This window comes from Antechinus flavipes, chromosome 6 (assembly GCF_016432865.1).
Source record: "Antechinus flavipes isolate AdamAnt ecotype Samford, QLD, Australia chromosome 6, AdamAnt_v2, whole genome shotgun sequence".
Classification (NCBI taxonomy): Eukaryota; Metazoa; Chordata; class Mammalia; order Dasyuromorphia; family Dasyuridae; genus Antechinus; species Antechinus flavipes.
Genome location: NC_067403.1, coordinates 225,871,565 through 225,894,120, shown reverse-complemented (window position 1 = coordinate 225,894,120; position 22,556 = coordinate 225,871,565). Strand labels below are relative to the sequence as shown.

Here is a 22,556-nt window from a genome sequence, read left to right as displayed (position 1 = left end):
GTGTGTTATTTATTTCTCCACTGAATAGAACTAAATGTTGAGTTGTCTTGCAAACAAACCTATTCATTCAGAATAACTAAGGCTACTGTCTAACTTTCTTGAAGGCAAGATTGATCTTTCTATTTTTTCTATCTATTCAAAGTGGTAACACTGGGTTACATGGTAGTAATATCATTAATTTTACATAGTTTTGAGAGATTTATAGTGGGTTCTTTTTCTGTGGTTTAGTTCTGAAGATTAGTGTACAGGTGGTAGTTCCCAGAAGTGGGGGAAACAGATCATGGAACTCACAGATGTAGGAATACCTTTGCTACTACAGTAATTGATTATTTCTTACTTTTAAACATGAGGCCCATATGGGGTAGTAGAAAGAACATTGGATTAAAAGTAAGAAGACCTAAGGTCTAGACCTAAATCTGCCATTTATTGGGATATGTCCTAGGAAAGTGATTTTTTTCTTAAGAGTCTTCATTTCCAGGAAAAATAATATTGCCTGCTTTCCAGAGTGGGATTTATGAAGATCAAAGGAGAGCTGGTGAGGTAATAGATAGAACACTAGACTTGGAATCAAGAAGACCTTTCTGAATCTGGATTTAGTTGTTGTATGACCCTGGGCAGGAAGTATATTCACAATTGGCTTCAGTTTCCTCAGTTCTAAAATACAGATAATGATAGCATCTACCTCCCATTTGCAAGAAACAAATGAAAATAATATTTGCAAAGAGCTTTGCAAATCTTTAAGCACTCTATAAAGATTAATGATTGTTAGAATATAATGTATAGGATATACTAGAATAGTATCAATAACATATTATGTTATAAATAACATTTGATAAGCAGTTTGACATTTTTCTTAATTTTTCCTTTCAGAGGTGACATCATAATTGCCAAAAGTCCAAGTGACCCTAAATCAAACATTTGTAAAAGAGTAATTGGTTTGGAAGGAGACAAAATCTTCACGCATAGCCCATCAGATTACCTTAAAAGCCATAGTTATGTAAGTAATGGAACTATTTGTGCTCTATATTGAATTACGTTTGGTTAATGAGAAGTAAATACAATTAAAAAAGAAAGTAAGAGTTTAATGTTTATATATCTACCCCTGATATTATTGGGAAATCTTCTAGATTATTCCCCATTACACATAATGTTTGCCAATGATTTTAGATAGCTACCAGTTAGTTATCATTTTAAGGAAAATGCCATTTATGCCTATGTTCTCTAGTGTTTTTTTTTTTTTTTAATAGGAATGGGTGCTGTATTTTGTCAAATACCTTTTCTGTATCTGTTGAAATGTAATTATTATTATATGATCACAATATATAATATTATAATATGATACATAATCATATTATTTTTGTTGATTTTGTTTTTGATATGGTGGATCATGCTGATAGTTTTTCAAATATTGAACCAGCCCTGCCTTTTTGGGCTAGTCATAGTTTATGATCCTTGTGATATATTACTATAATCTCCTTCCTCCTACTTTACTTAAAATTTTTGCATCAGTATTCTTTAGAGAAATAGTCTATTTTTTTTTTTTTTCTGTTTTGATCCTTCCTGGTTTAGCTATCAGCACCATATTTGTGCTGTAAAGGGAATTTTGGTAGGATTCCAATCTGTTTTTTCAAATAGTTAATATTGCATTGGAATGAATTATTCTGTAAATATTTGGCCAGATTCAATTGTAAATCCATAATTTGCATCTCTTAAGAAGTTTTAAGCTTGGCAGTGATATGACTAGTAGGTTTAGTATCATTTAGTTTTAACCAGTACATTGATTTATCTTATAAATCAAGAAATCACTCAATTTCTGTCTTCTACTTATTTCTAATATTGGAAGCTAAAAGTAATGCAGATATTATGTTGCAAATGAAGAAAGAAGAAAGTGCCTTGTACATAATATATAGTAAGTGCTTAAGAAATGGTAAATCAATGATGTGATCACTTTATCGTCTTCCTCCAGCTGTCCATCATGCTACCCATGGTACATTAGAGAGAGGCTAGAGGGTAGTATCATTTATACATACTCAGTCTAGCATGTAAGGCAGCTTACTACAGGAATAATATCTTAAAGTCCTTTGGCATTTTAAATTTCTTCAGTTAACCAATGAACATGCAGTTATTAAGCCCTTATGTAGCAGGCATTGTGCCAAGGTCTGAGGATGCAGCGAAAACCTCAGAACAGTCCCTACTTTCATTTAACGTACCTCCATTTTAAGGAATCCCACATGTCTGTAAGTAGAAGGAAGGCAATCCTAGAGGGGAAGGCCCCAGTGCTCAGGGGACCAGGAGAGATCTACAGACTTCTGAGCCGAGTCTCAAAGGAAGTCAGAGATTCAAAGACTTGGGAGTTAGAGAGAGTAACCCAGGCCCAGTGACAGTCTATATCATGGCATGAGTTCAGGGGGCTAGAACCTGCTGTTTTGATAACAGAGAATAGGCCAGTATGGGAAGTAATTGATTAAAGAATTAACTAACATCTCTTCTAATCAATAATTTTGGTCTTATGAGGCCGATATTTTTATGGCTAGATTAACTTACCTTCATAGTTATACTTAATTATGACCCATGAATTCCTCTTTGCCGCTTGGTTGTCATCCTGGACAAATCCATTTAACTTCTCTGGTCCTCAAAGAACAAGATTATCAGTTACAGAAAAGTTGTTGGTCTGCATGGCACTAAAATCCTAGGCCAACAAAATAATTATAAAAGCCCCTAACTATGTAGTCTAAATTCTTTTGATTGAGTAATTGCTATGCTATTTATTGAGTACCAATGATAAATCTTATCCTCAAATATAATTTTTTTCATCTTTTAATGTTATTCTCACTGGGTATATATAAATGTTAGATGATTGGGATGATAAATAACATAAAATAGCAGAAGAGCATTATTTACCAGCAGTCATTTTCCATCTTCCCAAAAAACTCTTAAATTTTTCTAAATATGGCAATCAGCATTCTGTGACTGCCAGTATTTAGACCATTTTCCATTCCTAATGTTCATTTAATTGAGTTAACTGCCATCTATGAACTTTAACACTAGAAAAACAAGATGAATGACTTTAAATGACTTGTTCATGTTTTCTTTAGATTTTTTTGTCTTAAGTGTTATTAGAGGAGCATTAGCAAAACTTCAGACTTAATTAAAAGTACTCTTTGCTCCTAATCAGACAAGACTTACAAAGGAAAATATGATTTAAATTATTTTGAATGATAGGAGGGGAATGATTTAACAGATGGTATGTACTCAATCATAAGATGTTTTAATGAGCAAAAATTAATGTTTACATTGAGTTCAATATATACTTTCAGAATATTTAATTTCTTAATGGAAAATATTGATCTGTAGTATTTGCACAATCATCCATGCTTCAGAGGTTGTTTTTTTAAAAACCACTGCTATCTTCAGTTTAGGATAATCTTAACCATTCATTTGGGTGTTGTGTTTTTGAACTTTGAATAAATTAGAACTTGGTGCCATTTTTTTCAAATAATCCCTTCATGGGTTCTGGCACATTTAAGAACCTAAACCTGTATTTTAATTGTCCAATTGTTATTTCTAGAAGTTTCTCAAATTTTGCTTTTTTTTTTAAATGGATGGATATTAGAATTAGAGAAGAAAGTAGGGTATTTGATGATCAGATATTAATATTGCTTCTGAAAGAAAAGTCTGTGATTGCCAAGTATCTTTTTTTCATGTTTTCTCATCTGGCCTAGTCAAGCTATAGAAGTTCACATTGTACCTTTTATATAACCAATTCAGCAAATGTGTTTCATTAATCAAGCCCATTTATACTAACAGTTCATCCAAGTTTGGAAATCCCTGAAGAGATGTCCTAACTCTGCTATCTTTCATTCTCTACCCCTGTTGGAGAGGGCTTCTGTTTAGCTATCTCAAACTAACACTGGTGCTGTCTCAGTAAATGGCCTCTTACCTTTTCCAGTTCAAATTCTTAACAAATCATTGTTGCTTATAAGTTTGTAATACTACTATTAAGCTGTTGCTTGAGTTGTGTTGGAAATTTGCTCTTCATTAGATACTGCAAACTACAATGAATATCAGTATTAAATATGATTTCATAAAGTTACCGATGTCCTTTCTTGTTTATAGCCAGTTCAGAAAATGAAATACCTACACACTGTTGTCTGGAACCTGTAATATACAATTTAGCATATGAAAGAGATAGCATTGTTCACAAGCTGGCAAAAAGTAATATAAACAGATCCCTACTTAAGAATAAAAAACATTTTACTGATTCCAGAGGCCTAGAGAAAGCAGCAGGTTTTTTGTTTGAGAAAGTTGGGTAGAGAAGGTTCTGCCGCATAGAAACCATGATTTATATTTTACATTAAGCTTTTGGAAACAAGGTAATCCCCAGAAAGATGCTATTGCCATGCTTTCCATGGGATTCTATGAGCTAAGGTCTTTCACTTGGTTGAAAGAGGTTTGGCTAGTGAGCTATGAGCTGAAGCTGGGATTATTTAAGAATAAACTTCCTGGTGTGGGTACTTTGTCTCTCTTGCCTTTGCTAGCCAAACACTTCAATCATCAGCTAGAAGTCAGTCTTTTGCAATGAAGTTGCTTTAATTTGAAACACCACACTTAAAAGAAGTTAGTTACCTAAAATGATTGGGATTTCCCTGATTTGTATTGATTTAACCTGCAGGCAACTTTAGTTTTTTTTTTTTTTTTTTTTAAATAATTTTTTATTGATAGAACGCATGCCAGGGTAATTTTTTACAGCATTATCCCTTGCACTCACTTCTGTTCCGATTTTTCCCCTCCCTCCCTCCACCCCCTCCCCCAGATGGCAAGCAGTCCTTTACATGTTAAATAGGTTACAGTATATCCTAGATACAATGTATGTGTACAGAACCGAACAGTTCTCTTGTTGCACAGGGAGAATTGGATTCAGAAGGTATAAATAACCCAGGAAGAAAAACAAAAATGCAAACAGTTTATATTCATTTCCCAGTGTACTTTCTTTGGGTGTAGCTGCTTCTGTCCATCTTTGATCAATTAAGGCTCTCTTTATCAAAGAGATCCACTTCCATCAGAATACATCCACATACAGTATCATTGTTGAGGTATATAATGATCTCCTGGTTCTGCTTATTTCACTTAGCATCAGTTCGTGTAAGTCTCGCCAATCCTCTCTGTATTCATCCCGCTGGTTATTCCTTACAGAACAATAATATTCTATAACATTCATATACCACAATTTACCCAGCCATTCTCCAATGGATGGGCATCCATTCATTTTCCAGTTTCTAGCCACTACAAACAGGGCTGCCACAAACATTTTGGCACATACAGGTCCCTTTCCCTTCTTTAGTATCTCTTTGGGCATAAGCCCAGTAGAAACACTGCTGGATCAAAGGGTATGCACAGTTGATAACTTTTTGAGCATAGTTTCAAATTGCTCCCCAGAATGGCTGGATGTGTTCACAATTCTACCAACAATGTATCAGTGTCCCTGTTTTCCCACATCCCCTTCAACATTCCGCATTATCTTTCCCTGTCACTCTAGCCAATCTGACAGGTGTGTAGTGGTATCTCAGAGTTGTCTTAATTTGCATTCCTCTGATTAATAATGATTTGGAGCATATTTTCATATGTCTTATAAATAGTTTTAATTTCTTTGTCTGAGAATTGTCTGTTCATATCCTTTGACCATTTATCAATTGGAGAATGGCCAAGTTTAGTTTAAAATACCATTTATTTAGTTAATAGATAGGAATGTCCACAAATTAACATAGGATATGAAACATAAAACACTACTCAAATGGTGTTGGAGGGAAAGGTAAACCTCTACTTAAGACTAGATGGGGATTTTGAAGCAGATTTGATGTGATTTAGGAGAGCAATTCCTAGTTTCAGATGATGTGTTTGGGGTTTAGCCCCAAATGATGAGATTTAGGTACCAAATGCTGGGGTTGGGTCATGTGAAGAAGTCACAATGGCCATTCTCTTTGGCAAAAGGTAATTTTATATTTAAGAGAAGAGGTTACAGACAAAATAGATAAAATAGGCACCAGAAATGGCAAATATAGAGTTGGGAGAGCATTATTAGAGTAGCAAGGAAAGGGGTTTTAACAAGTAATGATGGAAAAGATAAGTTCATTAGTGGAACTCACAGCTAACCAAGAGAAAGGGAACACCCCGAGAAGTTGGCATATGCTAAATCTATAGAGGAATTTAGCAGCTTAAAAGAAGTATTTACTGTAAGAGAAAAGGCAATGAGAGGAGAGATACCACATGGTATGGGGAGGTGAGGGGAAAGCCTCCATGAGGCAGAGTGCTGACTCAGAACGGTCAGCAGAGATGGTGTGAGCCACGGACTGGGGAAATTTAACCGCAGAGGTCGGATATAACTTGGATTTCTGAACTGTATATAGCAAGCTGGGGCTGCTCACAACCTCCACTGAGCCCTGTCAGGACCTTTCCCTGCCTGCCCCAGGGAACAATGCCATCAGAACCTCTGCCTCTCTGTGCCAGCTGTGCCCAGGTACTCAGGCCCTCATCAGATGGCTGTGTGGTCTGCAGCCATTGGTGAATGTGTAAGATTTCTGCTAATTCCGGCATGGCTGTGCTGGCTCAGCCCCTTCCCCTGTGCCTGGAAGCAGGAGGTGCTTCATAAAATAAACTGATGGTCCCTCCCGAGGGACCAGAATACAGACGTTGCAGAGACCTTCTAGCAGGCCTAGAATTGACTCAGTGTCTCAGTGCAGGAATAAGTCTCTGCTGTGACTATTCCAGACTTGGCGAATACATGCTGTTAGGCAAACTGTGTACGTAACAAGAGCTTAGCACATGTCCATTTTGTCAGGGTTTCTCTACCCCAGAGGGGCAGCGTAAAATATTGTTGGTGAGACGTAGAGGCAGGTGACGTCTGTTCTGAAGCCACTCAGTGAATGGTGCGAGTTGTTGACCTTCGTCCTCGAAGAGAGCCAGGACACAGGCCGGGCAAGGTGACCCAGAGCTGTCTGGGTTCAGTGGCCAAATAGATATAGATCAGGATGACAGATGGCTCTGGATATAGTGGGAGATGTTGGCCTTTTTAAGCTAAGGTCTGTTTGACTGAGGCAACACCTATGATGTGATTAGGGTTGGATAGCCACTGAGGCAAAGAATGGCCTCTTTCATCTAATCTAAAAGTATAAATAAACAAATAAATCTGGGAGGGGAAGACCCTCAGGGTTTGTGGCCAAAGCAGAAATGACTGCTACTTACATTCAATTTGTGTAAAATTCTTTTTTCTTTCCCTCCCTCCCTCCTTCCCTTTCTTTTTCCCTTCTTCCCTCCCTTTCTTCCTTCCTTCCTTCCTAAAAAGAAAGAAAACTTGATTCAGCTATGTCTTTCCTGTGTGCTCTGCTTGATGCTCCCCTATTGTCAGAATGCTTTTTGCCAGTATCCTCATACTCCAGAAGTTCTGAAGCCATTTTGACTCCTGTACTTAATAGCTGTACCAAATGCCCCCAATGGCAGCTCTCCTAGAAAAGGCCTTTGGGACTCAGGACAGGGTAGTCCTCACAGAAAGGTGAAGTAGTAGAGGGAATTGAATATTTGTTTTGGAGTCTGGACTAGCTTCAGCCAGACTTCACTTCACTGCCAGAACATTTCCCCTATTTCTTTCTTTCTAATTCTAGAACCATAATCAAATCAATTCTGTCATTGCTCCTATATAAGTTTGACAATTCCCCTCTCCTTCTTTGATTTTTACATCATAAAATGGCAAAAAATAGTGAAGGAAGAAAAGTCAGAATGGAACCCAGCTAAGTCAAATAGTTCCAAAAGAATTTATGGATAAAACTGGAAAGAGGGCAACAAATGAATGAAAAAAATGGAATAGTGTGCTAGAAATTCTGTAGCATTTTGTTTTCATCATCATGATAGGAGAACCATGACATTTGTACTCCCTAAGACTTTAATTCCTCATTCTTTATGAGGAAGTAGAAATGACACATGATTAGAATGAGAAGGGCGTCTGAAGTAGATGAGTTACAAATAGTTTTGAATGTATCAAGGAATCTATTTTCCTTTTTTAAAAGTCAAATGACAAATTTTTAATAGATTTTAACAGGGTATACAAGTATAAAACACTGGTTTTGTATTTCAAAAGTTTCAGGAAGCCAGTCATTTTAAACAGTTTACAAAATATATGCCAGTAGATTATGTAAAAGACACCATATACAAAATATAAAAAACTGAAAACAATCATGAAATCTATTTTCAAGATATCTGAATGAAAGAAGATACTGGACAATTAAAATAACTGGGGATGGTGTTGATACAAAAAAAAAAAAAGGATTACAATAAGGAACCATCCATATTCTTTTTTTTTTTTTTTTTTTTTGGTCTATATGAAAAATCCTTAAAAGATTGATTTATTCAAGGTTATCCTTGATGAAAATATGAAAAGGAAATAAGTAGACTTTTACAGATAATTTTCTACAATAAATCATGATTTTCCAGTCATATGATTGGTTGAAATGTATAAAGAGCACAAGCTCCCTCTCTGTTTAATGTTGTGTATCTAATCTTGTATATTTTGTAAAAATGTAATGTTGTGATTTTACAAAACTTTCAGTTCTGGAGTGCAAAACAATCTCAGATTTTACCTCTGAATTATCTCCTGTATGATTTAATTTCCTATAAAATCCCTTGATAACAACAATATCAAATTACAATGCAGTAATAGAAATGATTTTTTTCAACTATTTTCTTATTATCAGTGTGAAGTATAAAGCATGAATATGTGTTCGTATGTGTACTGGCCAGTGACTTGTGAAAGCTTTATCATCTGGCAAGATCCCATCAGCCTTGGAACTTCACTGCTCACTGCCTTTTGCTCCTCTGATTGGGCAGTGGGCCATGAACACCGAGCCTCCATTTAAGGATGGAGCACCACACAGAACATTCCTCATTTCTCACCTGGGTGCTCTACTCTAGAATATATCTGACTTCTCCTCCTAGTGGAGTCAGGAAGACCTGAATTCAAATACAGCCTTCACCAGTTACTAGCTGCCTGACTCTGACAAAGTCATTTAACCTCTGTCCCCCTTAATTTTTCCAATTGTAAAATGGAGATAATAATAGCATCTACTTCTCAGGGTCACTGTGAGAATCCAGTGAGATAATGTGCCAGCTCCTAGTTAAGCTATGATAAATGCTTTTTTCTTTCTTTATATATCTCTTAGTCTTCTCTCCCTCTCCCTCTCCCTTTCCCTCTCCTTCTCTCCCTCCTTCTCCCTTTCCCTCTCCCTCTCCCTTTCCCTCTCTCCCTCTCACACACACTCACACACACACAATTTTCCTAAAATCATATGGCAGTTTGAAATTGCACTGGCACATATTAGGGACAATGTTAATGCTTATTTCCTCACCCTAAGCTTTTTGGAACCCCTTGAATGCATATACACAGACACCCATGCTGCATATAACATATGTATGATTATCTCTGTATATATGTGATTTATGAGGAAACATGGATAAAAACTGGTACAAGATGAGAGGCTAATTTGTGATTGGTACATTGGAGAGGGAATATCTTGTAAATGAGATTGAAGACATTTTTTGTGTGTAGATGTTAAAAGATAGCTTCCCATTCTTGGTTTAAAAAAAAAAAAACCTGGCACTGCTTTCAGTGGCATAAATAATGGAATGAAAATGTTAACCAAAGGTCAACCTGTACTCTTTGGTCACATACATTCAGGTGTGAGGAAGCAAGGACCTTTTATATTTAATGAAAATTATTATGTAACATGTTCATATATTTTTAAAAATTTTTTAAATTAACATTTTTCTGAATTATGCTGGTATATACCATTCTTGAAATGAGAATTCAAAAATAGGAAAATGCCTTGTAGTTAATCAAGTACTTGATTAAGGAAGTAATTTTATCATTTACTTACAAAATATAAACTGGCTCATATCATCAGGCTTGATTGGAAAATTGTATCTTCATGTAATTTGTACTAGTACTCCCCTAATATGTATTCAGTATTATGGTGGAAATTGTGGATATCCTAATGTTCTTCTATTTGTTTTAATGCCATTTACTTTAGCTAAAAGTCACAACCATATGTTCTGCTACCTTGGCTCCTATTTACAAACAGAGAAAGTGCTTCTGAGTGGGAGAGGAGTCATCAGACTGAAAGGGCTTAGATATTATATAACCCCCCTGATATCCTAAAGCCTCATGTCATTTAAGTAGAAGAACTACCTAATAATGTCACTTATTACAAACTAGGGTTTGTAAACAAAGAGCAGGCATTTTGCAAACTGTGGTGATAAAAAACCTGGGATAGATATCCATTTCTCAGCAACAGATCCCAGGATAATCAATCGTAACATACTGCTAATGCCTTGATTGCAGCTAATGTTGGGAAAATATGTTTGCTCTTGTGTTAAAGTGAAGTTCACTGCGGAGATGATGTAGGCTTTTCATCCTATAGCTAACACAATTTTGAAGATAAATGTGGTTTATTGTTTACCAGTCTGAGAGGTACCCTAATTCATGCTAACTTTAAAGAATCATCTGGCCCATCATTCTAAGCATTTCTAATATACCCTGAACTTTTTAGTATTATTTGACATTGTCTTGAGCAGTATATTTGTAATTTGTAACACAAAATATTTTATTTTTGTGTTGCTATTAGTTTCAAAGAATATTTTTATGCCAGGTAAATGCATTATAAAGTTAATATTAATTTTTTTTAAGTTTGCTTTGCCATAATTGGAAGGTTAGGTTATTATCAGGTTGGGGATTTCATGTATAGTATGTGGATTTTTCCTTTTGCATTCTGAGAGCTCTACTGTTTGAGGTTAGCCAAAAATAATTTACCAAGAGAAATTTTTTTTTTAAAGATTGAAATTGTAGCATTGCTGTTGAATGTAAACATCTAATCCAGATTCCAGTTCTGTCAGTCATAAAGCAAAAATATTCCAAGTGTCATATGGCTTCTTAATCTGGTAAATCAACCTTCACAGAGTATGCTGGAAAAGCAGCCAATGACTAGGTGGAATATTTTCAGAGATCTTTTGGAATCATTTACTGAATTAAATTTTTGTAGTACTACCTGCGGCTAACGGTGAACCAAATTTTTTGTAATCTAAACTTGATCTTAAGAGAATTGAATTTTGACTATACATATATAGCATATTGTAGCATATAAAGAATGAAGACATGAAAATCAGTTGTGAGGGAGTATACAATATTTACTTTGAGCAGAGTGAGTCAGTGTGATGCTAATCAGAAGTATGGAAAGTTTGAAAAGTAATTTTTATCTAGGTTAAACATGTGCTTCATAAGCAATTTTTAAAACTTCTTAATATCCCTTGATTGAACACATCTAAATTCCATCCTTCCGTATCTATTTACTAGTGTCTGTGCAGCAGGGAGGAGAGTAAGCAGTGTCATAGGGTAGCGATTCAGCCAATGTTTGACATTTAACATTCTCCACACTCTGGCATCGGCTTTCCTCTCTGGCCTTGTCACACTCTGTTTATCCCATCTACAACCCATTCTACCTGGGCTCTTACTGGACCCCTTATGTAACACACCCTGTGGCTGCTCTGGATCTCCGGGCTGGCTTCTGCCAGATTATTTCCTCATCTCCTCTTAGAATCGCCTCAGCTCAAGGACTACCTTTTTCTTGCGGCCTTTCCCTCCACATAAAAGTTGACTCAAAAACAGTCAGAACCATGGCTCCTTGTCCAAAGCCTTACAGGGGTCCTCAAACTTTTTAAATAGGTGGCCAGTTCACTGTCCCTCAGACTGTTGGAGGGCCGGACTATAGTAAAAACAAAAACTTTGTTTTGTGGGCCTTTAAATAAAGAAACTTCATAGCCCTGGGTGAGGGGGATAAACGTCCTCAGCTGCCACATCTGGCCTGCGGGCTGTAGTTTGAGGACCCCTGCCTGAAGGGCCTTTGCAGTGTTATAAGGACATTTCTTTGGGGAGACCTGAGGATTTGAAGAGAAGAAGAGATCACAAGATTTTCAGAGGGAAAATCAGTTACAAGAACTGAAGGAAACCATTGCAATGACTTCGATCAAGCACTATTAATGCCTGTTCTTCTAGATGCATATTGGAAGTTCACGAGTAGGAACTATAAATAGAGTTGTATATCCTTAAATCTTATTTACTGTATAGAAGACTTAATAGTAAGAATACTTTGCCTTTTTAAATAACTTTTTATTGATAGAACTCATGCCAGGGCAATTTTTTACAACATTATCCCCTGGCATTCACTTCTGTTCCGATTTTTCCCCTCCCTCCCTCCACCCCCTCCCCCAGATGGCAAGCAATCCTTTACATGTTGAATAGGTTACAGTATATCCTGGATACAATATATGTGTGCAGAACCGAACAGTTTTTTTGTTGCACAGGGAGAATTGAATTCAGAAGGTATAAATAATCCGGGAAGAAAAACAAAAATGCAAGCAGTTTATATTCATTTCCCAGTGTTCTTTCTTTGGGTGTAGCTGCTTCTGCCCATCTTTGATCAATTGAAACTGAATTAGCTCTCTTTATCGAAGAGATCCACTTCCATCAGAATACATCCTCATACAATATCGTTGTTGAGGTATATAATGATCTCCTGGTTCTGCTCATTTCACTTAGCATCAGTTCATGAATACTTTGCTTTTAAAAGTATCTTTAAAAGTTTAAAGCACAAGTGGTAAAATAATTTCTTTGCCAAAATGATAATTGGATTTTTTTCTCAATGTCAACATTATGTTTTTATGATCTTTTAGTCAAAACAACATTTTGATGCTCTCAGCTCTAGGAGAAAAGTTTCTCACTTGTTCTTTCTCTATCAAACACCATTTCCAAAAATATCCTCTGTCATCTAGTTTTCACTAGAAAGAATTTACTGGGTTTAGTACAGAAGACTATTGTTTAGATGAGTAAAACACAAATAGGAAGTGTCTGTCCATCTATGTCAGAGAAACAAGGTACCACAGTCAGTGCCTTTAAGAAAGCACAATACATTTGTTATATTGAGCACAAGAAGTCCTAGCTGTCTTTAATTTCTTTCTGAAGGTCAGACACTTTACTACCGTTTATTGTAATTCATTCTGGCACTAAATGCCCAGATCTTGTAGAGATGTTCAAGTATGGGAGAAAGACAACAGAATCTAGTATGAAAAACTAAGGTTGTAAATGTATTTTGTGGTTTTTGTTCATTTGAAGAGAACATGATACTAATAAAAAATATAGTTCCATCCTTCCAAATTCAACTTTAAGTAACATATAATAATAAAGAACTTTTTAATGTGGATCCATTTTTTCAGGAAATGGAATTAGAAAGTTTAATGATTTTATATAGATGCAGATAGATGGAGCCCATTCAGAGGAAGGATCCTGAATTCAGGGAGAATCTTCAAAGTGCTACATCATATTTTTGAAAGAAATTTTCTTATGTTGAGTATAAAACTTACCTGATCATCACCTGAGGTGATCTATTTCTCAGAATAACAAATAAGTAATTCTTTCACTGCTGTTTACTGCCAATTTCTGCAGCAGCTAACTTTTTTTTTTTTTTTTTTTTTTGAAAGCAAGACTTTTAAAGGATGTATTGACTGGGGTGAGATAGGGCACAAAGGTATACAAAAGTATTTTTGTATACTGTTACAGATACTTGGTACTTCATAATTTAAAACAATGATAGGGTTAAAATTTATTTTTGAATCATTGCTAACTCAACGAAAACTCATTTTGTTTGTATGATAGCTCTCAGACTGGGTATAAAAGACCTGTTTTGCTGGATTCAGTCCTCTTCCTCATTCATGTTGTCACTGAGCCCAATAAGAAGGTGATGATATGGAGTTCTGAAAGCTGGATGGTTTAGAAAAAATACAGAAAGAAGAAAATAGAGTGTAAAATAGGACAGAGCTTTGTATTTTGAAAATTAGAGGACCTCCTATAGACAGCTAATTATTAGGAGGCACCGCTGAGGCACCTAGCTCATCTCTTGTTCTTAATTATATTTCTATTTATTTAAACATTTTAATTTATTCATTCATCTGTTCATTTACCTGTTTATCTAACCATCCATTCATTTATTTATTTAGAGGCAATCGCCCTATTTCATTTAGGCTGGAAATGTAGTAGCTACTCCATGTACAGCCTGCTCTGTTTTTTAACTGTTTCTCCCTCCAAAGAGTTCATAATATCGACACTAAATTTAGTGTGGATATCAAATGAGTTTTTTCCCCATTATAGCTCAAAAACCCCAAGCTCAAGCAATCTACTAGCCTCCAAGAACTAAGATAACAGTGTACACTGGCCATCCATTTCCCTTTTAACTATATCAAAATTAATTCTTCACTGAAATTTGGTAAAGAAAAACCTCATGATTCTAGATTTGCCTAAATTAAGGCTTGGAAAAAAATGTAAATGTTAGCTGCCAATCATATTTACCATTGAAATAACGTCACATAACATCTGCATATATGATGTCTGTGTCCTGGGAAGGAGGTTTTGGTAGGGTTTGAGATGTCTAATGGAAAAACAGACCTTGTTGGAAGAAGCCAGAGTTATTAGGAAGAGCACGAGCCACCAAGATGACCCTCAATCAAATAACCTGCATTTGTGAGGGACTTTCCATGCCTCATCTCCTTTTCTCCTCATCATAGTCCTGTGTTAATAATACAACTATTATTATTTCCCTTTTATTGATGAAGAACCCGAAATTCAGAAACATAAGAGACTGGGCTAGATGCCCATAGGCCCTCTGGCTTCAAACCACTGGGATTTCTAGAATAATATAGGAAGGAAAATCAGGAGAAAACATGCAGCTCTCAATATTTAAATAAATTGAAGCAACATTGTCTTTGCTACTATCCTTAGGTGCTTTAGATATAAAAACTGAATTAAATTAAATCCACTTGGTTATATTTAGTGTCACTTTTTTTGTTTTAATTCAGACTACTTTGAGAAAAAATAGTTTTAACTTCGAATTATCATATGTTTCTGAGAGCTTAATTGGAGACTAGAACATCTGGGTATAAAGTCCCACTTTATTCAGTCAATCAGCCTTTATTAAGGACTTTGTTAAGGATGCAGAATGCTTGGTACAAAACCATTAAAAATGAAAACAGTTCCTTCTGTCAAGGAGCTTCTAGTCTAGGCTGGGCAAATTGCCAGTTTGGGGGTTCCCCGGGCAATTCTTAGTTCTCCTCTGAGCAGATGTTAGTCTAAATCAGTAGAGACAGTTTTTCTTGTTCTGCCCTTTCCTCCATGCTTGAAGATGAAATCACAGGTCAATCCACAAAGAAAGTGCATCTGTTTAAGACAGCAGCAAAAACTGATTTTTTTAAAAAGGAAAAATAACCAAAGCAACAGCAACAGTAGCACAGTAGAGGGGCTTGTTGAGGGTGAATTAATTATGGGTTGTAGCATCTTTTATGACTCCAGTTGAAAAAGTCAAGCTCAATAAGATTCACAGTGGAGGGCCCAGAAAGTATAATCTAAGCCTTACCAGTGGCTGAGCTATGGGTAGGTAGACAGGACACGTGTCTGACTTTTGGACTAAGCCTTGAATCCTCTCGGAAAGTTTTATGGCAGATCACCATCAGGTTGGACTGGATAATTTCCACTCTAGTCATACATACATATAGTGGACATTCAGTTTCCGTGAACTGAAGCAGGAACGAGCAACAGTCACCTGTGTCCCCAGCATATTACATGAGGCAGGATAGAAATGGGGCTGAAATGTTTGGAAATAATTTTGAATTTTAAATCCTAAGGCATCAGTTGGTTTCATAGCAGATACTTGAACATGAAATGAATTCATTTTGTCATTGTTGTATTTGGGATCACCTCGAATGATGTAACTTCCAAGGGGGCCTCTCACCAACTGTTTCAAACCATGTACAGTACAAAAATTGGAACTCAAATTACTCCTCCAAAGTTATAGGTAGACAAATAGTGGGAAGAAGCCAGAGAATTCCAAGAGATTACCCTGAAAGACCACCCTATATCTTTTTAAAAAATCTTTTTATCTACTACTTAGTCCCAAGAAGCTCTTATCATCTATTGTTTTTCAGTGAATTTAGTGCTTCCCTTGCTCTTCATAAATCTTATTTAGCATTTTGTTAGTCTTATGAGAAAGATAAAATCTAACATTAAAATATTGGCTCGTGATATTCACGGTTTTGTTAACTGCTGCTCAAAAAGTCAAACTAAAATAAGATTTTAAAAAAAGCAGCTTGTAATTAAAAACTTTGTTCTTGGATTATTTCTTAAATATTGATTCCATTTGAACTCCTTTAACTGCTATGTTATGTTTAGAGGAGCAATATTAATATTTGCCTAATGATTCTAGAGTACATCCAGTTGAAGTCCCTGAGTTGGTATTGATTTTTTTTTAAAAAAGCATCAATTACAGTGTGAGTTTTGATTTTTTTTCCCCAAAAGGTTGTGTCCTTTAAAAACAACATAAAAATCATGAGTAAATTTGCATACAATGTCATTTTCATATAGGACAAGGCAGCATACATGTTTCATTCACTAAGCTTTGCCACTGTTCAGGGGAAAAAAAATTAAAGTTGGCCTGACATAATTAGCATCAGTACCAGTGCAAATTGGTTCCAGTATGTATACAACATGGGAAATAGTTAAAGGGTTAATTAATAACCATCACTTTTTACATTATGTTGCAAGACTTTTTAAGTTTGGGGCTAAAATAGAACTATCCTACTTTTAGGTCAGAACTTTTTCCTTAATTAGATGTTCTTTGCTTAATCAAATAAATAAGTTTGATTATAGCTTAGTAAGTGTGTTATTTGATATTGTGGACTCTTTCATCAGATTTCAGTTGAATCAAGAAAGGTAACACCTGTGGGTTTGTTCACAAAAGCCCCTTTTGTTAAATGGACGCCCGCAGGCCTAGAGGCAATTACATTTGTTGCTTGTACCAAAGTAGGAGGCCCTTAAATAGACCTCAGTAAGTACAGCTGAGAACTGGAGACTTTCTTTTGTCCAGCCCTGAGATTAGGTTTTATCATAGCTCAGGAAGGAAGCCTCAGCCCTGAAAAGGAAAAATAGGAATGATTTAGGGTTCTTTTAACGTTTTAAAACTTTGATATCCCTGACGGTGATTGGAATACCTGAGACCTTAGGAAAGTTCAAAATTGAACCACTCCAAAAAAGATTCTACTTGGCACTCATTGAAAACATTATATTCATACTCTTTCTTGCACATTGGCAGGACAGATTCACCAGGGGAAAGTATGAAAAGTGAGCTAATATAAGTCTTCAGAATTTTATTCTTTAGAGCACTTTTATTTTGCTTTTGGAGAAAATGAAAAAATAAAGCCGTGGAATGGAAGGAAAAATTTGATTAATTCAACGAGGTTATTAAACACTTGTACAAAGTGCTGAAGAAAATACAAGGAAATCTTATTCTTCAGGGAAAACTTGCATTGGATTGCTAATTTTTTTTTTTTTTTTTATCAAATTGATAGTTTTTGAAACACATTTACAAGTAGTTGAGATTTGGGTAAGCAGCATTGCACATTTGCACCTTGTTTTTCTATGGCCTAGGGTCTGTGTTGAAAGTAGTGGTGGGGAAGCATTTTTGATCTTTTTCTTGCTTTACTCTCTACATTAGGGAATCTCAGTTTAGGTTAGATTTAGGTTTTAGTTCCTAAAAAGTCCTCTTCTTCTTCAGGAACTATCCACCTTTTTTTGTAGTATTGTAGATCGTTATATTGGATGTTAATTTAAATAGCCTATAACTGGAATTGATTACTATGTTTTATCCTCCAATTATTTTGTTGTTGGTTGTTGTATGGTTTGGATAGTACTGTGCCAGAAAGTAAGTTTTTAATTGATAAGCAGCAAAGTTCCCTTCTCTAATGCCCTCTCTCAGGTTTCCTGCTCTATACCTCTATGGCTCAGCCTACTTTATATTGAAATTCCATGTTTTTGCTTAAGATCATTTTCCCATTAATGGAGATATCTTGAAGATAGTTAATAGTCCTAGCTATGTACATCTTAGTGTAAAAGAGTTAAATGTTGTTTGTCCTTTGCATCAGATGCATCAGACCTTTTTGTTATGAAAGATGTTCAGGGAATTCTGGGAATAGCATTATTATAGCAAAATATATTTAATTTCATGTATCTTTCCTGGGCTATTAAATAATGAAAATATAATCGAGATTTATTTATATGTTGATGTGTATCCATACATATAGAAAGCACACTCAGAGCAGTAGCCTTAGGATTGGTTATTATTGCCTTCAAGCAACAATACTTACTAAAGTCAGGTGTGCCAGGCAATGGGTTTGCCCACTATATGGTAGGTCTCTATCTTCTGCATCCTGGTTAATGTTCATTTTAATAAGTACTAAGTATCGGTTATTTCTCATCTTGTGATAGGTCTTATGGAAAAAATAACTGAAGTTTAAGACACAATCTTCCTTCTAGGAACTTGGCTTATTGGAAAGACTTAAGGAAAACCAGAAAGTGGGAAATGAGCAGCATTTCCCAGAACTGCCAGATTTTAGAGCAGTCAGTCTGGGTGGCAGAAATTGGGAAGGCCTAGTCGAGACAGTAAAACTGCAGACACCTCCCAAGTGATCACTCGGACTTGGGACTGAGCAAAGCAAAAAAAGTTCTTGTGGAATCTTGTTTGTGTCCCGAGTTCTATTAATATTTCTGTGAAATACAAGATACAAAATATAAAAAGATAGAAAAAAGATATAAAAGATACAAGAATATGCATTATAAGGAATTTGGGCAGAATCAAAGCACTTAAAATTTTCATCTTATAGATGATGTTTCATCTTTAAAATTTTTCATTCCAGATGTTTTTCACAAACTAATCTAGTTCTTTCCTACTTTGTCTGACCCGAATTGTCATTCAATGTGTTCGTTTTTTCGCTTGAGCAGTTACAGTCTTATGTTGCCCTTGTGTGTTTGAACCTACATAATAAAACTGAAAAGCCATGTTATGATCTTGTTACTCTTTTAGTTATCTGAAAGATTCAACATCTTTGCAACAATTTTTACATCTTTATGTGGTTGTTGTGTCCAAAAGGAAAATATTAAAATTATGGTCATCTTTATTATGAGCCGCTAGATGGCAGAATGGATAGAATGCCAGGCCTGGCTGGAATCAGTTAGACCTGAGTTCAAATTTGGCCTCATTTGCTTAGCTGTGAGACTCTGAGCAAGTCACTTCATCTGTTTGCCTCAGTTTCCTCATCTGCCAAATGAGCTGGAGAAGGAAACGGCAGACCAGTCCAGGATCTTGGTTCCAAGAAAACCCTAAATGGGGTCACGAAGAGTCAGACATGCCTCAAAAATGAGCCTCTTTGGTATACTTGGGAACTGGGGGGTCGGACATGACAATTTTTTGTTGATGTTGCATACAGGTATATACTATTTCTTCTCTCCCCTTGGTTACATCCAGAGCACTGCTAGTGTGATGCCATAGAAACACAGCCCAAGCCAAGCACAAGTTATAGTATCTGACTAATAGTACTGTTTGACTCCTCACGATTTATATTCACACAAATTAGCTGTCCCCTGGAGATGCTGAGGAGTCAGTTGCTGACAGTAGGTGGGGAATACCTGGACCATATTCAGAAAAACCTAAATCAGAGTACTGATTATTTCTGGGTTAACTTGTTTTGTTTTGCTTATAAAACAGAATTTCTTCCTGAGAAAATTAAATTTCATGTAGTCAGTTTTTTTTTTTTTTTTTTTTTGCTAAAAGCTATAGTCAAGGACATAGAAAAACTCTGAAGATTCTTGTTGTATGCAGTGCTTCCCTTTTACCAAAGCTTAGTTAACAGTTATTAATGCTGAAGTGTTTCATTTCTGCACAACAGATTTTTTAGAATTCATTCCATAGTCTATGTGCTGCTCAGTTATTTTCCTTGCTTATTTGTTCATTGGCTGACTTTTCTTTTGTCATTGATTTCTCTGAGAAAGGCCTACAGTGGATAGCACAGTCAATGCAAAGGACATATAGAAGATAAAAGGTTTTTGTTATGTAATGTACGGCCACCATCATTAATTTCACAAATTTTATGTATTAAAATTGTTTGTGATGGTCATTATTGCAATATAATGTGTTGTAGCTCCTTCCTGAACACAGAAGGAACTGTGATCTTAATTAGAACTTTGACAAGCCCAGTCTTATAAAATGATGAGATTAATGGTAATTGATGTCACAATCAATTACCATTTAGTTCATCATGGGCCTCTTAATAGGTCTATCCTTGGTACTGGCCCCAGGATGTTGATGAGTATGTGGCTGCCCTGTTCATGCTGTTACTTCGATAGGAGGGCACATTTTCAGTCAACGTTTTAATGACCTCTTTTGAAATCTATTAAATTAATGACCCTGTCACATTGCTGAAACCTTTAAAACTTCATTTTGGGGAGGTTTGGTATAACAAACCAATGTTTTGGGGATCTGTGAGAAAATAGATAAGGATTTCTACTTTTAACTGAACCCCATCTTATTTTGTGTAGCAAATAAGGTTACTTATGGCTTAAGCTATATAAATTGTATGTCTTGTACCAAAAATTGTTTTAAAATGAGTTCTACAACAGAAATGCTGTTTCTTTCTTTATATAATAATGTTTTTTGGGGGGATGGGACTGCCTTGTCTTTAACCCTAGGTACCAAGAGGTCATGTTTGGCTAGAGGGTGATAATCTCCAGAATTCTACAGATTCCAGGTTCTATGGACCTGTTCCATATGGACTAATCAGAGGACGTATTTGTTTAAAGGTATAATCTGCTTTTTAAAACATTGATTACTTTTGGAGATTAAGAAATTAAAAAAAAACCCACTGGTTAATCTTTAAGCATTTTTTTTAAAAAAATTAAAACTATTTGACATTTCAAGTAGTATCATGACATTGCAGGGAGCATGCAAACCCACTGGGCAGAAGTGGCCAGTGGATTTTACTGTGGCCCTTTCTGAGGCAGCTGAAGTGCAAAGAACAACCTGATTCCTCCCAACATCCCCCTAATTATTCCCAAGAAATTTTTTTGTAGTTAAACAAAAGTCACCTTAGTGGAGTGTGATGAATAATGAAGTTGAATCTACCACCCTGAAGCAAGCTTTAATTTAAATCACAAAAGGACAGCATTTTAGCAAATTGCTTTTCTCTCCTTGAGCTATTTATTTTAGAAATGCACTCCTAGCTCATAAAGACTATCTGCTAAGTCTTCAAAAGGGTTAGAATGTTAGTGAAGGGCCTATCAATATTCAGGAAATCGTGGATCTTGTGAAATGTTCTTATCTTACATATGTGTTACCTACTTCTTTAGAAAAGCAATTTTTATTCAAATAGGATTCCTCCTGGCCAGTAGGGCCGTGGCTGACTAAGCATAAAAAGTCCCAAAAAGGAAGACAACAAGCATAACTCTGCTAAACTGATAAAGAAAGAGCCATTATCCTTATTTATAAATCTTCCCTTCCCTTTAAGTCACAGGTAACTTGTATGAGAAAAAAAGACATGATTACTTGGGGCAGGGCTGATTCCAAAAATACCTTTAAATGGCAGATTATTTGAGGAATATTCCCAAGCAAAGGGACATTATTTATATCCAACTAAAACCCAGATTACTTTAGCCAGCATTTTTCCATTATATTTCACTTGATGATGGAATCAAAGGTAAAAGATTTGTAAACCTAACTTCACATTTACCCTAAAGCGTCTAAACATGGATTTTATCTGGCACTTTTCCCCTGGATGTTTTTCATATATATTTATAGTAAAATAGATTCTGGAAACCAAAATACATTATTTTCTTTCCTTAAAGCATATACTTTCTAGCTATGTGATCCTAGGCAAGTCACTTAACCCCAGTTGCCTGGGGGGGGGGAGGAAGATCACCGTTATATAACTTTATTTTTTGATGGGAAAAAAAAATGAGGCAAAAACAGATTTCTTTAATGTGGTAGAAAAATATATTAACTGTTTTCAATTGTATTTCATTTTACAGATTTGGCCTCTGAATGATTTTGGATTTCTACGTGACAGCCCCAATAGCCACAGATTTTCTGATGAGTAGTTCAGTATTCAGCCAACCAAATCATTTTTCATTACCATATCGTGTTCCTCAAGAAACATTTTTGCTAAGTCACTGAAACCATGTATTTACAAATAAAATATTTGATATTGAATTTTATTTTCAAAGAGGAGCGAAACAAAGGAGTCTAATCTATTTAGTTTTATACACATACCATATTCTCATTCTCCCTTTTATCTCTCCTCCCCTCTTCCCTCTTTCCCATCCCTTTTTCCTCTCCCTTTCCTCTTACATCTCTCTTGTTCCCATCCCTTTTACCTTCCTCGTTCCCTCCTACCCCCCTCGAAAAATTTATAGATTTAAAAGAAGAAAAAATTAAAACCATCCTGGTATTTTGTACGACCTAAATAGCTGGATATTTGGATCCCTTGCTTAGGCTTTTTTTTTTTTTTTTTTTTTTTACTTTTCAGTTGGACTTTTATGTGTTTTATAGACCCAGCCAAAGAAATTCTATTCTTCCTTCTCAATTATGCTTTGG

The 22,556-nt window shown here is 35.7% G+C and overlaps 1 protein-coding gene across 4 annotated transcripts in view; it reads left to right on the top strand.

Annotated features, from left to right (window-relative positions):
* The window catches only part of IMMP1L (inner mitochondrial membrane peptidase subunit 1), a 91,549-nt gene extending 69,364 nt beyond the window's left edge, over positions 1-22,185 (top strand). For all 4 annotated transcript variants that reach the window (XM_051964766.1, XM_051964764.1, XM_051964767.1 and 1 more), the window contains 3 exons: positions 871-997; positions 20,657-20,767; positions 21,992-22,185. In XM_051964766.1, the coding sequence (XP_051820726.1) occupies positions 871-997; positions 20,657-20,767; positions 21,992-22,060 (307 nt within the window). In that variant the 3' untranslated portion in view covers positions 22,061-22,185. The remainder of the gene's footprint in view (positions 1-870; positions 998-20,656; positions 20,768-21,991) is intronic.
* The last annotated feature ends 371 nt before the right edge of the window (positions 22,186-22,556 follow it).